Source organism: Vidua macroura, chromosome 2 (assembly GCF_024509145.1).
Source record: "Vidua macroura isolate BioBank_ID:100142 chromosome 2, ASM2450914v1, whole genome shotgun sequence".
Lineage (NCBI taxonomy): Eukaryota > Metazoa > Chordata > Aves > Passeriformes > Viduidae > Vidua > Vidua macroura.
Genome location: NC_071572.1, coordinates 66,178,667 through 66,192,813, shown reverse-complemented (window position 1 = coordinate 66,192,813; position 14,147 = coordinate 66,178,667). Strand labels below are relative to the sequence as shown.

The 14,147-nt window shown below is 35.3% G+C and overlaps 1 protein-coding gene across 6 annotated transcripts in view; it reads right to left on the bottom strand.

Moving 5' to 3' along the window:
* The window catches only part of ABI3BP (ABI family member 3 binding protein), a 127,876-nt gene that overhangs the window by 32,284 nt on the left and 81,445 nt on the right, over nt 1-14,147 (bottom strand). For 5 of the 6 annotated variants that reach the window (XM_053970119.1, XM_053970121.1, XM_053970120.1 and 2 more), the window contains 10 exons: nt 12,856-12,930; nt 11,533-11,607; nt 10,210-10,284; nt 9,495-9,569; nt 7,730-7,804; nt 7,018-7,089; nt 6,464-6,538; nt 4,259-4,333; nt 3,068-3,133; nt 2,666-2,740 (listed from right to left, as the gene is read on the bottom strand). In XM_053970119.1, coding sequence (XP_053826094.1) covers nt 2,666-2,740; nt 3,068-3,133; nt 4,259-4,333; nt 6,464-6,538; nt 7,018-7,089; nt 7,730-7,804; nt 9,495-9,569; nt 10,210-10,284; nt 11,533-11,607; nt 12,856-12,930 — 738 coding nt within the window. The remainder of the gene's footprint in view (nt 1-2,665; nt 2,741-3,067; nt 3,134-4,258; nt 4,334-6,463; nt 6,539-7,017; nt 7,090-7,729; nt 7,805-9,494; nt 9,570-10,209; nt 10,285-11,532; nt 11,608-12,855; nt 12,931-14,147) is intronic. The other variant, XM_053970122.1, reaches the window with a different exon arrangement.

Below are 14,147 nucleotides of genomic sequence, written 5' to 3'. Positions count from 1 at the left end.
AGTCCAGCAAGGTATTAAAAGATCCAAACTGGTGTCCAAATAATGGAATATCCAAGAATTGGTGATGTAACATCTAAAGGTAAGTCTGAAAACATATTGTTACATATATGGCATATTCCTAACAGCCTACTTTAAAATTTTAATCATCTTAGGTCAAAAGTTCAGGATTTTGATAAGCCAACCACAGAAAATAGTTAAAAAGGAACTTTTTTTGTCTTTGCTCAGCTGATAGGATTTGGGGTTCCAGGTTATACAGTTCTTTCCCAAGACTCTTTTGCAGACTTATGAATTCTTTTGCAATAGATAATTAACTGCACATTGCTTGGGAGAGATACAGAAGATTTCTTTAATTGGTTATCTGAATTCCTTTTTGTGCAAATTTATTTTTGTGGGCACCGTCAGTCTGGTGTCTCAGACACTGGTGCAATACCGTGATGTACTTGCCTTACAGAAGACTTGGGATTTCACTTACTGATCATCCAGAAAAGTACAGACTGAAAAGTTGTGACAAGTTGCAGTCTCCTCTCAATATGCCACAAATGTATGAAATTCATTGTTGATTTCTCTTACACTTCTGAGAAGAAAGGTGCAGATTCACAGAAAGGTGTCTATGAGTTGTTGTGGCAGTGGGGTTGGAGGTACAAAGAAGTGGGCAGGAGATAACAAAGGCCTTTGGTACTTTGGATACCAAGTTTGACGTAAAGGGCTCACTTGGCAGCGCACAAAATTTAGCTAAGAGACATCTACAGCATGTTTCTTTAACTTAGAGAAAAAATATACTTATTTAACTTGGCAATGGAAACCACTACTGGAAGTATCATTTTTCAGAAGAATTCTAAAAGAAGGTACTTATTTACCAGTGAGTACACATAGCATGCCCAATAATTAGTAGTTCTGTGCTGACTTCTGACACCATCTACCACAAAGAAGCTCTAGTTCTTCCTCATACCAGGCACTACTATAAAGACATAGAAATAATAACAAATGGTGGACACACCAAGAGGGCCACTTAAAATATGATTGCTTAAAACAATACTTTAGCAACTTAAACCAACATTAAAAGCACAAAACCCCCCATGCAACAGTTTACTACTATTATGTTTATACTACTGATGTACTTAGCATGTATTCATTTTTGCTGGTGTTTTTAATAACCTACCAATGCCTCTGCCGAGGTTATGACTATAGGGGAGAAGAGAAAAGCTCAATGTACTGTGTAATGTAATTGTCTGTTTGTCCATAATTTCATAATGTGATCACTCCTGGAGATCTGTGTGCATTCTCCTATTCCAGTAAACACTTAGAAAGCTCACTTGTAAGGTGATTTCAAGTGCAAGTTAACAACAAAACCTTTTGACCCACAACTACTGAAATCAGGAATTTATTGCTTTAACTGACTCTGATGTCCTGGAATTTGATGGCCTCATTTAATTTACCAGAAGGACTATGAAAGGTCAAAGAACACGTAGCTCTAGTGAAGGCATTCCCTCCATGTGTAATACAGAAATGTATGCCATACTCTAAACAGGTTAAATTTAATTCAATTTAAATATACAACCATCTCTGCTGAGTTTTTGCCATTTCTAACAACATTGTAGGCTTGTGAAAATGTACAGGAATGAGTAGCTCAAGACATTTTATAATCAGCAACAGGTATTAAATTGCCAAATATACCAGAAAGAAACATTACACAGGCAAAAATATTTAGAACAGATGGAAAGATGGAATATCACTCAGGCTATCCTAATCTAGCTAGCATAGAAATAGTAACAGGAACCAGCAATAATATGGGACAATAGCACTTTTAGTGGGTGGTCAGCCAAAAGTTTGCCTTGAATATGTACATTATTTACTTATTTATAATTTCAAACTTGAACTGTTGGTGAAGAATCCCAAAAATATATATTTAATTAACCAATGGCTGTATAAAAAGAGAAATCCCCAATGCTATTTGTATTGATACAATAAATTAATGCTCTATGAAAAAAAAAAAAAAAAAGGATTCATTATGAATTCAAAATACTATGATGATTGGATGGAAAAATCAAGTACAACTGAAAAAGGATAAATGATCTTTTCCCCAAGCAGACCTGTACTTTTAACAAATCTTTGTGGTTAGGGATGTTTATTTAAGGATATGTGAATTGAAGCTCTCATTGTCATCTGCTATCCACCAACATGGAATTTTTTGGTGCTGAAGTATCCAAGCCTGAATACTGCACAGTCCAAATAGTGCATGGTCTGAATGTGAGTAGGTCTGATGTGAACACAGCACATGCATGGAGAGTTACTAGAGAGATATTTGGCTTTCAGGCTTCCCTACCAAGCCTCCTGACTTGGACTCAAACAAATGGGTGATCTTTTTCAATGAAGTGTTTTCCAGTACTTATTGTGGATCTGACATCTAGAAAACATTAGTAAAGAGTAGCCACACAGTAATCAGTCTGTAAATTTACACAGACTGAGTGCCAATATAATTTCATAATCACCCTTGAGAATTGTATAACAAGATCAGTAGAAGCAATTACACATGGCACTCTGAGGAATTAAATTCTGTAATAAAACATGATGAGATATTTTGCAGGGCTCAAGATGACTTGGGGAAGTCACATTCCAATCTTTTATTGATAAATTAAGAAAAACCACCTCAAACCCAGAACTCTACCTGTTGTCGGCACAATCCACTTTGGCAGTCCAGGTGCTTTTGTTCTGGCTGGTGCTAGTGTGGTTTTACTAAAAGCTGTGAGAGAGTTTCGAAAGAAAAAAAAGAAGAAAAAAATAAAGAAATTCCATGAGAAGAATTTCGAACAGACTTCTATGTGATGCCAAGAATTCCACGCTAGAGAAGAAGTAACACCTGCTGTGATGACACACATAGTTTTGGTTTAATTTCTTTTTCTTTTTTTTTTTCTAACTTGGAAATGCTTTACCACTAGACTTATTAATTGATTGAAAAATACCCCCCTTTTTTTTCTTCCCAGCAATACTTAAAATTCCACTAAGAATAGATAAAATTAATTAACTATTTAATCTCCTCCCCATCCCAGACTGAATAAACAATTATTACCAGGTCTGGTCTGTGATTTATCCGATGGCTGTGGTCTTGCAGAAGTGAGACGAGTTTTATGAGGTGCTAAAAGAAATAAGGTCTTGTTTCAATGCTGTGTGTAACAGAACACGGACAGAGCAGCGCGATTTGCCAGACAAAAAAGGTCCATGCACCAATGTGATACAGCAAAATGGACACAGGAGAGTTCTATGAGTTCTAATCCAAAATGCATGTGGAAAATGCTAGTTTCTTTAGTGGCCAGATGACTCCATCATGCAGTCTGACCAGTTACATTCATATGTAGGTTTAGGAAAAAGATATAAAATATTTACAGCCAGTTACCCAACTGTATATGGATACAGAGTTAGCTCTGCAAGGTATCCATGGCCTTAAGATATTTAATTAGGTTCTGTAAAAAACAAACAAACAAAAAACCTCAAAATAAAACACCAAACTGAAGCCCCCCAAACCAAAGACTTAGACAAAACTATCAAACATCAAAATATTGCTGACAAAACAACTGGGAGCATTCAATGCAGACACTGCGCAGGGCAGCTGAAGCACAGTGTCATCAGCAAGGTTGAAATCAGAAGCCCTCAACCTTTTTTCATTGTTGCCTTTCACTTGCAAAATAATTTTGATAGTTTAGATGTTATGGGATCTATGGAAGCTGAAAGCATAAGCAGTAGTCACTGTTATCTTGTGCCCAATTAGCAATATCTGTAAATCAGTTTCTTTTAAGTAAAGCTGGCTATTTGATATTCAAGACAAATAAACATTCAACCCATAACGCTTAATTCAGCCTCTCCAAAGCATCAGAGCATATACTCATATTACAGAGAACATATTACTCATTTTTGATATTTAGATTGGGGAAGTTTTACAGATTTAGATTTTGCAAGGAAAAAGTTGGAACTCCGTTAACTCACTGTTTGCAACAATGTATACATATGAATATCCAATACACAGCTCTAATACTGTTTACAAACTTCATATAATCTTCGATATCTGAGGCAATACTGAGCAAATTGCATTTTCAGAGTAATAAACTAAAATATTTGATAAGAGGAAAAATAAATTTTCATATTACATATTTGAAACAGTTTTAAAGGTAATAATGAGCAGACCATTAAACGTAAAACTGTACTGATTTTACTTAAGACCTACAGACTCTCAATACAACAACTTAAGAAAATCTTTAAAAATTACCTGTATTGAACCGAGGAATTACGGTTGCTTGACCAGTTTTGGGCCTGGGTGAAATGTGGTATGTTTCATTGGGAACTGAAAATGGACATATTACTGCTTAGCAAGTGCAAATGATTTCCTTTTAAACATAAGACATCACAGGTGGAAAGGAAATTCAAACTGTCTGTGCAGATCATAAACAAAAGAGTCAGTGCTAGAAATCTGGCTGAAAATCATGCTTTTATACATGTAAAAGACTTTTTGTGTCTGGTAAGATATATATCATTAGTAAGTCAGACAAAACCAGAAAAGATTATAAGGCAATGCCTTTTTACATGACTCCTCAGCCTTGTACTTATTTCTATAAAGAATCACATGAATAAGAAAAATGGCTGGAAAATTAAAACCAGCAACATTTTATACATGCACTGGACTGTAACTAACAAATGAACATGACAAAGATATATTAAGGTATTTCTGTTGATTAAAGTGTAGGTTTAGCCATATAGCAAAAGCAGAGAAAGTAAAGATTGATGAAAAATAAACTGATGTAATATTCTCATTACCCAAAGTTATTTTGGACCCATCAACAACATGAACTGTTATAAGGTTAATTGATCCCAGGTGTGTTGCCCTTGGAGCTATAAAAAAATAAACCATTGCTCTGTGAGAAGGCAAATTAAAGAAGTTGGATTTCATGAAGGATCTGTCTCCATTGTTTCCTTAAAACCTATCTGCACATCTGCTAGGAAAATTTTAACAGACATGAGACAGGCACATTCTGATTAGTCTGGATGTATTTTCATGCTGACAATCAGACAGTGCAACTATTCTGCTGGGCCCCCACTAACTTCAGAATACTTGCCCTAAACCTGGAGTTCTGACAGTCTTTGGTCTTTCTCATACTTGTTGATTACCTTACACTTCTCAAAAAATTCTAGAATTTTTGAGTATGTACTTATTTTTCAGACCTCACTCAAATTTAAATGAATTAATTGAAAGGTCTCTAAGTTACTGGATGAAAAGGACAGACTGGCAGGCAGAGGCACACACTACATGGCTCTTTGTCTTTCAGAAATAAGATAAAAGTATGGAAGCTGGAAAATAACCTACTTACATACTCACTAAAAAGTGCCATTTATATTTCGCAGTAAACATTTGTTTACAATTTTTCCTACCAGTAGCTTGTTTTACCTTTATAATGATTTAAACTTTAAAAGGCAAAAAATAAGCCTCTAAATTCTGTTCTGTAAAATTCTTTCCCTAAAACTAAATTTGTAGTGGTACTAAAAGATGGCACTTATTAACTATGACATGATTGGAACTAGCACCTATTGAACTGACACTTAGAATCTAACTTGGTTATTGAACAGCCTTTCAAAACATGGTATTTAGAAAAGAAATCTTTTTCCTGGACTGTTCAGTTTGATGTTCACAGTAATACATATGTAGATATGGTATATGTATAGATAGAATATAGGTCTTGAATGAATAGGGTCTCTGCTTGAAATATTTTTGGCCATAAAAAATGCACAAGGAGAAAGCAGTGGGGGGAAAATTACTAAACTATTCATTAAACTATTTGTCTAAAAATAAAATTTTATCAATTCGGAGGTTAGATCAGAGAGAAGGAAAGGTCAGGAACTGCTCTTATGGACATGTTGTCTCTCCTCACTTAACTTTGTTTTTCTCCTGTTACCTTCCTCCTTAGCAAGTTTTATTGAAATAGATCACCCGATGGTAAAGCTGAGATATCATCACCCTTCATTATAGATGTGCATCCCTGAATCTACAATGGTTACTGCAAAAATCACTGGTATTGAAGGCACCTCTACTCTGAGCATGTAAATATCTTGGACTGAAACTCTGTAACCCGATTTTCAAAAGTACTTGAGAAATTGAATCAAATGTATTTAGAATAATAAAATTCCACCAAAACAAAAGAACTTTTTGAATGTAAGCACAGAAATGTATTTTTATTAAAATTAATTAAATTTCTCACATTTTTGATGGCTACTAAACCCATCCAACTGCTTTCCATGGAAATTGATCCAATTCTTGGGCGTTCACTTTGATATAATTTATGAACAAGTTCTCAGCTGAACAATGATACAAAATTCTGTCTACTTATTATGCATGCTGCATGACCACAAAACTCAGTGACAGCAGAAATATAACTAAGGCATTGCCACAGTAACACTTCTAAAGTTACAAACTGTAAATTACCAGGTTTAGTTTGTGGTACTTCTGGCCCAACAGATGTTTTGGATTTGGAAGGAATGAGCAGTGTTTCTTTTGGAGCTGAAAGAAAAGGAAAAATATTATTATTGTATTCTTCAGGAGTCATGATCCAATGCTATACTTAGCCCACAGAAAATGCGTATCTCAAATGCCTGAAAAAAAGACAGTAAGAATTCCATGGCTTTCTGGAACCTGAAACAAAATGACTAGCCAAAGCACAAAAAAGTCCCAGCAGTGTGCTGTAGGATAAGTTGAGTTAGTGGCTAAAATTCTTGCTCTAAAAGAAAAATTAGGTCACTGACTTTGGTTGGAGATCTGACAAATACAGACTTCTGACCAGACATAAGCTGTAGGCTATTTTTGCTTTATTTGACAAACAGAAATGAGAATCCTCTGTGCTAAGATACATGCACATGGCAGCAGAATGAAAGATAGTGGAATGGTGTTATATAAATACCACAATGGAGCATGTTCTCTAGAAATTTCTCCATTGAAAAATTAGAAATACCTGCATCTTAATCTTAAGGAAACTTATTTACCCATTGTTGCCCTTGATGGACCAGTAGTAGAAGATTTTGTAATAATTGGTTGTGGAGTTGTCGGATATATTGCTGTTAAGGAGAAAATGTGAAAAATCTTAGAATATTAATCTGTAATCTAAACAAAACAGCATTTGCTAAAACCTGCAAAATGTCCCAAACTAAGGAGTAGAGGAATATCTTGATAATCAACTGCTGACAGATATAATTATTTCTCTATTAACTTCTGCTATACATTTATACCAAAAATGGGAAGCCACACAGCCCCTCCATAACTATTTTTAAAGCTACTTTCATTTCAGTACAGCGGTCAATGTCTGTTGCTAACTGCACGAGCACATTGTAAACAAGTTCTGCTGCATTTCAAGAAAAGATAAAAAAAAAAGCTCACAGAGGAGCACACAAGATTACCAGTAATCACAGAGAACTCAGTCTGCCTAGCGACTGAAATTTGTCAATACCCACATTACTACATTTCAGCATTTCAGTCATCATTTGCTATGTGCAATAGACAGAGGAATACCATTATATATATTATACATATTTACTATTATTTGTAGTGCAGTTTTGGTTTATTTTGGAATGATCATCTGAAATTTAATGCATTTGTTTCACCACAAAACTGGCTAAGAATAATCCCATTAAGAAGCACAAAACCTGAAACTTGGGGAAAGAATGATTAAACACAAAATTAAAATAATTACTCCATTACCAGGTTTGGTGTATGGCACTCTTGGTCTTTCAGTTGTTTTTCGTTTGGTATGAATGAACTGCTTTTCAGTTGGAGCTGGAATAAAAACAAAAAGCACCCAAAACAATAATTGAAAAAATGCACTGCTTTTCACAGCACACAAGGAACATAGGTATGATCTAGAATAAGGCAAATTATGTAAGAATAAGCTGAAAGCTGGAATTCCTGCAAAGAAAGGAAAACAAATTAAATGGTCACTTATACAAGAAGACTTCTAAAAAATATATATACAAATTTGTAGCTTTGCATCAAGCAGTCTGGAATAGAGTCATTACCATCATCATACTGTAATAGGACAAAAATAGACAGTGGTAACCTGTGTCTTCCTCATCTGCCACACATGAGTATATGAGGACAGGCTTTCTTTTTCAGTGGAACATTTATGTCAAAGTTGATTTCTAAATTAAATTATTTTGTTCTTATGTGGGAATGATTTAGTATTGTTAACCTCACACTATTCAGATAAAAAAATCTTGTAAATAAAAGTAGGAATCATTTACTGGAAAAGGTTATCTTACCACTTTTTAGTCTGTGGTCTACACCAATGTAAGGCAAGATGATCTGCCTTGCCTGTGCAGTTTTCATCCCCCTTGCTCTGAAGAATCATTTTCTGCATGTGATTATTACTCAGGTAGCTCAGGTGTTTACAACAGAGCACCTACTTCATAAAGCTAGATGAACAGATACTGAATGAATACTAACCTAAGTATCATTGCATACAGGGAATAGATATTGAAATAGAAACATGTTTAAAAGCAGTTTTAATTTCCTCTTCCTTCAAAAGAAAAGAAACATAGTTTGAATATTATAAAATGCCTATTAATATTTCATTAAATATTAAATATATACCATTTCATTCTCAGGAAATCACAGTCAAGGTCTGTCTCTGAAGCTGGGGACAGAAAACTGGTTGAACAACAATTGCTCAAGCAATGCTCCTGCTCCCAGATACTGCTTGGGCTCAGTGACCCTTACTTGGTCCACATCTGACAATAAAGTTAAGAAGGAAGAACACTCATCTTGAAACACTCAGGTTTCATATGTGGTTAAATATATGGTTTCATTCAGGTTAAATATATTAAACACTCAGGTTTCATATATTTAAGCAAGTTTTCTCAACATAGATAACTAGAAGAAAGCAGAGAGGATGGTTTAAAGAAGTAGAGTGGGATTTAGATGGTCACATAGCTGGTCTGGAGACTTGATGCTGTTGTTGATATATTAGATTTTTTTTCTGTAAAATTAAACCATGAGGAGTGGAGAAGAAGAGTATTTTAGAATGAAATTATCCACAATTCACATGAAGAATAGGGGATTAACTCAGTTGGTTAAAGCATGGTGATAATGCAAGGGTTGTGATGGGCCAGTTTGCTTCAGAGTTGAACTTGATGATCCTTGTGGGTCCCTCCCAACTCAGAATATACTGTGATTCTGTGAAGCATCACTATCTGCTCTTTAAATAAAGTCCCCTTTTACTGGAAAATAGATAACATCTGGAGGAATTGCATCATCCTGACTGGAAAGGCTAGAAGAGGAGGAAAAGAACCTTTGAAAGTAAATGAGTTCGCGCATTATCACCCTTATCAAGAGCAAAGAGCAAGTAAGTATCTACAAGTAGAGCAAAATTTCATTATTAGGTTTTAATAAAATATAATGAGCTCTCTCTAAAATTATATTCTCTAAAAAAGGTGGAAAATAGAATAATTATTTATGAAATAACAGTTACCAAATGTTGCTTTTGTTCTTTCAGGAATATGAGGAATCATAGTAGTATCTTGTTCATCAAAGGTTGGAAGAATCTCTGTTGAAAAAAAGTCAATAAATTATCTGAATAATGAAAGGAATCTCCCTTTCCTCCTTTTCTCAAAAAACCTTTCAGCACTATACTGTATACAACAGGAAAGTGATGTTTTAAAACAGCAATGGGCATTTACCGTCAGAAATTTATGGTTAGGAAACAACAGTAACAAACCTTCAGTGAAGTCACTGCTTATATTATATAGGTCTGTTGGATTTATGATGGGAGTCACATAAGCAAAATGTAATTGAAGGGAATCCTTACACTAATCTGGGTGAAAATACATGTATAAAGAAAAAGCAATGCAACAGCGTTAGGAGGTTTCTCTCATAAGAGCTTCAAAAACATGTTGCAAACTTGTACACTTATTAAAGTGTGTTGCTCAGATAGAAGCTGCAAATATCTTTTTATCTTTGATTAAAATACATATGTAGGTACTTTTTCTTCTGTTAATATCTGCATAAAATAAAAAAACTCTTGAACTGTTGAAGTTTCCATCAGATTTAATTGCATCCCTGCAGAGGTTTCTTAACCTAAAATAATAACCAGGTAACAGTGGATGCACTGATTCCCCTCCCCACTGCCACCCCAAAAGCAACTGTTCAATTATCCACTGAAGCTTCAAAAAGACCAGATAATTTACCAGGCTTCCTGTATGGAGCATTCGGAATGGGAGTTCCTCTAGGTTTAAAAGGAATACGTTGTGGTTCTTTAAGAGCTGAAAAAAAATATCTGTTTTAAAGCTTTATACTTTGACAAAATTAGGTTTGTTGCACAGGTACTGCATGTCTCATGCTTGCAAAGAAAAAACAATCCCTGCATGACAGCCTGAAAAACTGAGCGTCAGATACATACAGGAACTCAAGAGAAAACAAAATCCTGAATGAAAATATGGGTGGAAAATTAATCAGGTAAGCAAAATCTAGAGTCAAGCAACAAAGCCCGAAAGAGTACAGACAACTAAAGGGAATATATTTCCATCTGTTTTGCAGAACCCATAACTGCAATACCCATGGTGTGCTAGTCTCCTACAAGTGTCAAAGGAATTACAACGTGTGTGACAGGGAAAAAAATTTTATGTAAAGACAAGAAACCAGCTAGGAATCTTTCAATACCTGCAAGAGAGTAGAACGTAGCTCAATTAGTAGAAAAGAAAATAATTCAAAACCACAAACAGATGTGAAAAACAGACTAATGGTATATAAGCATTGGCCCAAGGAATAGCAAAAAAATAATAATGACCAGCTCAAGGTAACAAATTTACCTGCTGCTGTCTTTTGTTGTTCAACTGTAAATGTACTAACTGCCAAAACTCCATAAAAGCAATAAGATACCCAGAGTCAGTGGTGAGGATAAGTTAGTGGTAAAAATACTCCCTTTAACATGACTGGTTTGTTTTCAATTTGGAACACATTTTTTTTTTTCCCTTTTCTTTGTAAAATTAGTGAATATACTCACTCAAAATAATGTTCAATGGATACTCTCAGAACTGTTAGAAGTTACAGAGGTTTGGCAGTTCATTACTAAGTAAATCCCTATTAAGTTTATTTTAAATGGGGGCCTTCCTTTACCAGGTTACACAAACCTATGAGCGATTTCAGTGAGAGATATTTGGAGTCATACATAAAGGCCCTCAAATAGGTTTTCCTCTAAGCATCTTTTGCCAGGCACAAAAGAGATGCAGTTTCTTCCAACTTCTCATAATGTTAGTTGTGTGTTGTCTACCCTGATGTCCAGATTATTCATCAGTGATAAATGTCATGTGGCTGAAAAGCAGAGGTAACTACTAAAACTCAGACATTAAAAACAGAAATCAGCTCTGCTTTCCTTGAAACACCTATTTAATGATCATCAGAAAATGTATTTCTAATATGAAGAAATATTAATCAACACTTGATTCACTGAGGAAGGAGAACCCAAAAGAACCCCTGGATATTCAAGCACAACAAAACAACAGTGTATGTACCAGGTTTTGTGTGTGGTATATCTGGACTTGGTGATGCCCTGGGCTTGGAAGGGACTCGTCGACTTTCTTTGGGACCTGTGGAAATGAGCAAAGTTTTGAATTTGTTATTGAGGAGGACTCAATAACAATTGAGTCAATTGATTCTTGGACTTGTGAAGATGTGCAAAATTTTGAACACATTGATTCAACATATGTCTGTGGTAAGCACATTTCTCTCTCAGGATTTTTTATTGAGGTGCACAGAGAGAAATGAAAGAGAAAACAATTTCTATTTCTACTTTTTGTTTTTCTCTTGTGGAATGTGTTTAGAGAATTGTTTACTTAGAGTGAGCACTTAGTTAGATCATAGTAGATTGTTTGGGCTTGATGGCCAATCAGATCCACCTGTGTCTGGACTCTGGCAAACAGGGTCACGAGTTGTGAGGAGTTAGATATGATAGAGAAAGTAGCATGTAGTTTTTAGTATCCTCTTTTATATAATATATTAATGTATTAGAGCATAATTATAATAAAGAAATCATTCAGCCTTCTGAAATGGAGTTAAACATCATCATTCTTCCCACTAGGTTCGCCAACATCTACAACATATGTCTTTCAATTTTTCTGATGAATCAGAAGATTCATTTTCTGCTAAGAAATGTTTTAGGGATTATTTCTGTCATTTTAAAATAACCCCAAAGAGATCTCCTGTTAGTGCAATCAATACAATGCCAGTGCAGAGACCAAAGACAAAGTGACTTTTACACTGCAGTGTCAGATCAACTCCACTCCTAACAGCAATAACAAACACAGCTTTCTACAGAGTAAGCTGCTGTAGTTCTAACACTTCCTAGTTGTGCTTCACCAGTGTTTCATATTCAAAAAACCTGCTGCTCATTTAAATCAACTTGGCATTTAAAAAAACCAAAAATCCTCAGCAAAGCAGTCAAAGCAGAAGAAACATGGAAATTTACCTCTAATTTCCAAATTGACAGAGCAATATCCAAAGTTTTGGGAACAGCAAAGTACTGTAATTTTACACTTTTAAAGAAGAAATTCACAAATATTTCTGTCACACTCTAAGGAAATCAAGATGCAGATTTTCCTGTGTGCAAGGTCTAAGGATGAGTGTTAATCGACACATCTCCATTGTGTGTCACTGACATGTATGATATCCAGCTGATTATCTTATTACATGACAGCTGAATAGCAAAATTTGATTATGACAGTGAAGCACAGCCTATACAATAAGTATCTCTGTATCTTCAGAGGGCTCCTCAATTTTTAAAATCTTCAAAGTGATGAACTTTTGTGCACTAAAGGGTAAAATATTGATAAGCTTACTTGCTCTAGTTGGAGGAACACGTGGACTGGATGATGTTTTAGGTTTGGAAGGCCTGTGATACGTGTCTTTAGAAGCTGAAAGAAAGAAACTGGGTTAAGCATTATTAAAGTAATAAGCAGCTTCAAATACAAATACACTGCTCTGTAATGACTGTTGTCCTGGAATGATTCACAATATCAAATTCAAGTGACAAAAATGCCTTAGTTAAATGGATCTGCCTCAAGCAATCATATGACCCAAGATGAATGAAGTGATTGTGTTCTGACAGTAAAATTGAGGTTTGAGTGGAACAGAATTATTTTTCAGTCCTCTGTGAAGGACTGAATTTCATTTCATAAAACTGGAGGGGAAGGGAAGCAGAGAAAGAAAGCTTTCAGGATGCAGCTCTGCCCACCCATGGGGCCCTGCACCTGCAATGGTGCTACCTCCACAGGATGACTGAGAACATATAATTAGGATCATGTTCTGATCTGCACTCTGCTTCTTACCATTAAATGTTGAAGGAAATTTCCCTATCTTATCTGCATAACATCTTGAAAGAAACAAGGATTCTCCTAAATTGTTTCATAAAAAATAAGAAGAGACTGAGAACCTTGACTGTTAAATTATTAAGGAACATGCAAAGAAAGCTGACAATTTTTTTCAGGTCTGCTTTTGACAATTTGTGCTGAAGAACAACAACGTGAGCATTCAAACAAGAAAGCATCATTACCTATTGTTGCCTTTAGTTTCTCAGTTCTAAACCTAATTGTTTCCAGAACTGCATTAGCATAATAAAACAACAAAACCAAAGTATTACCAAGAACAATCACTGTCTGTGCAATAATCATACCATCCCTACTAGGATTGATGACAAATAGTCACTCCTCCCTGAAACTCAGCATCGAAGTATTATGTTCCTCAGAATTTCCTCCAGTTTAAGGTAACAGCTCTAATACAGAACAGATGCCAGATATAAATCTGAAGTTTTTTGTAAATGCCACAAAGAGACTGTGGGTGGGTTTTTTACCTTCAGCTTTGTACACTTTCCTGACTTATTTCAAGGGTTTTTTTCAAGCAATAGGTGCAGACTTACTGCGAGAAAAGGAACCTGACTTGTTGTCTCTCTGCCCATCTCTTCACCAACACCATCTAATACTCCATGTATCTTGGATACCCATACTGGGCCTGGCTGACATGGAGGTTATTTTCTTGATAGCAGCCCCTGTGGTACTCTGTTTTGGATTCATGAGCAAGGAAGTGTTGATAAAATACCAATGTTTTAGTTGTTGCTGAATATGCCTTGTTACAG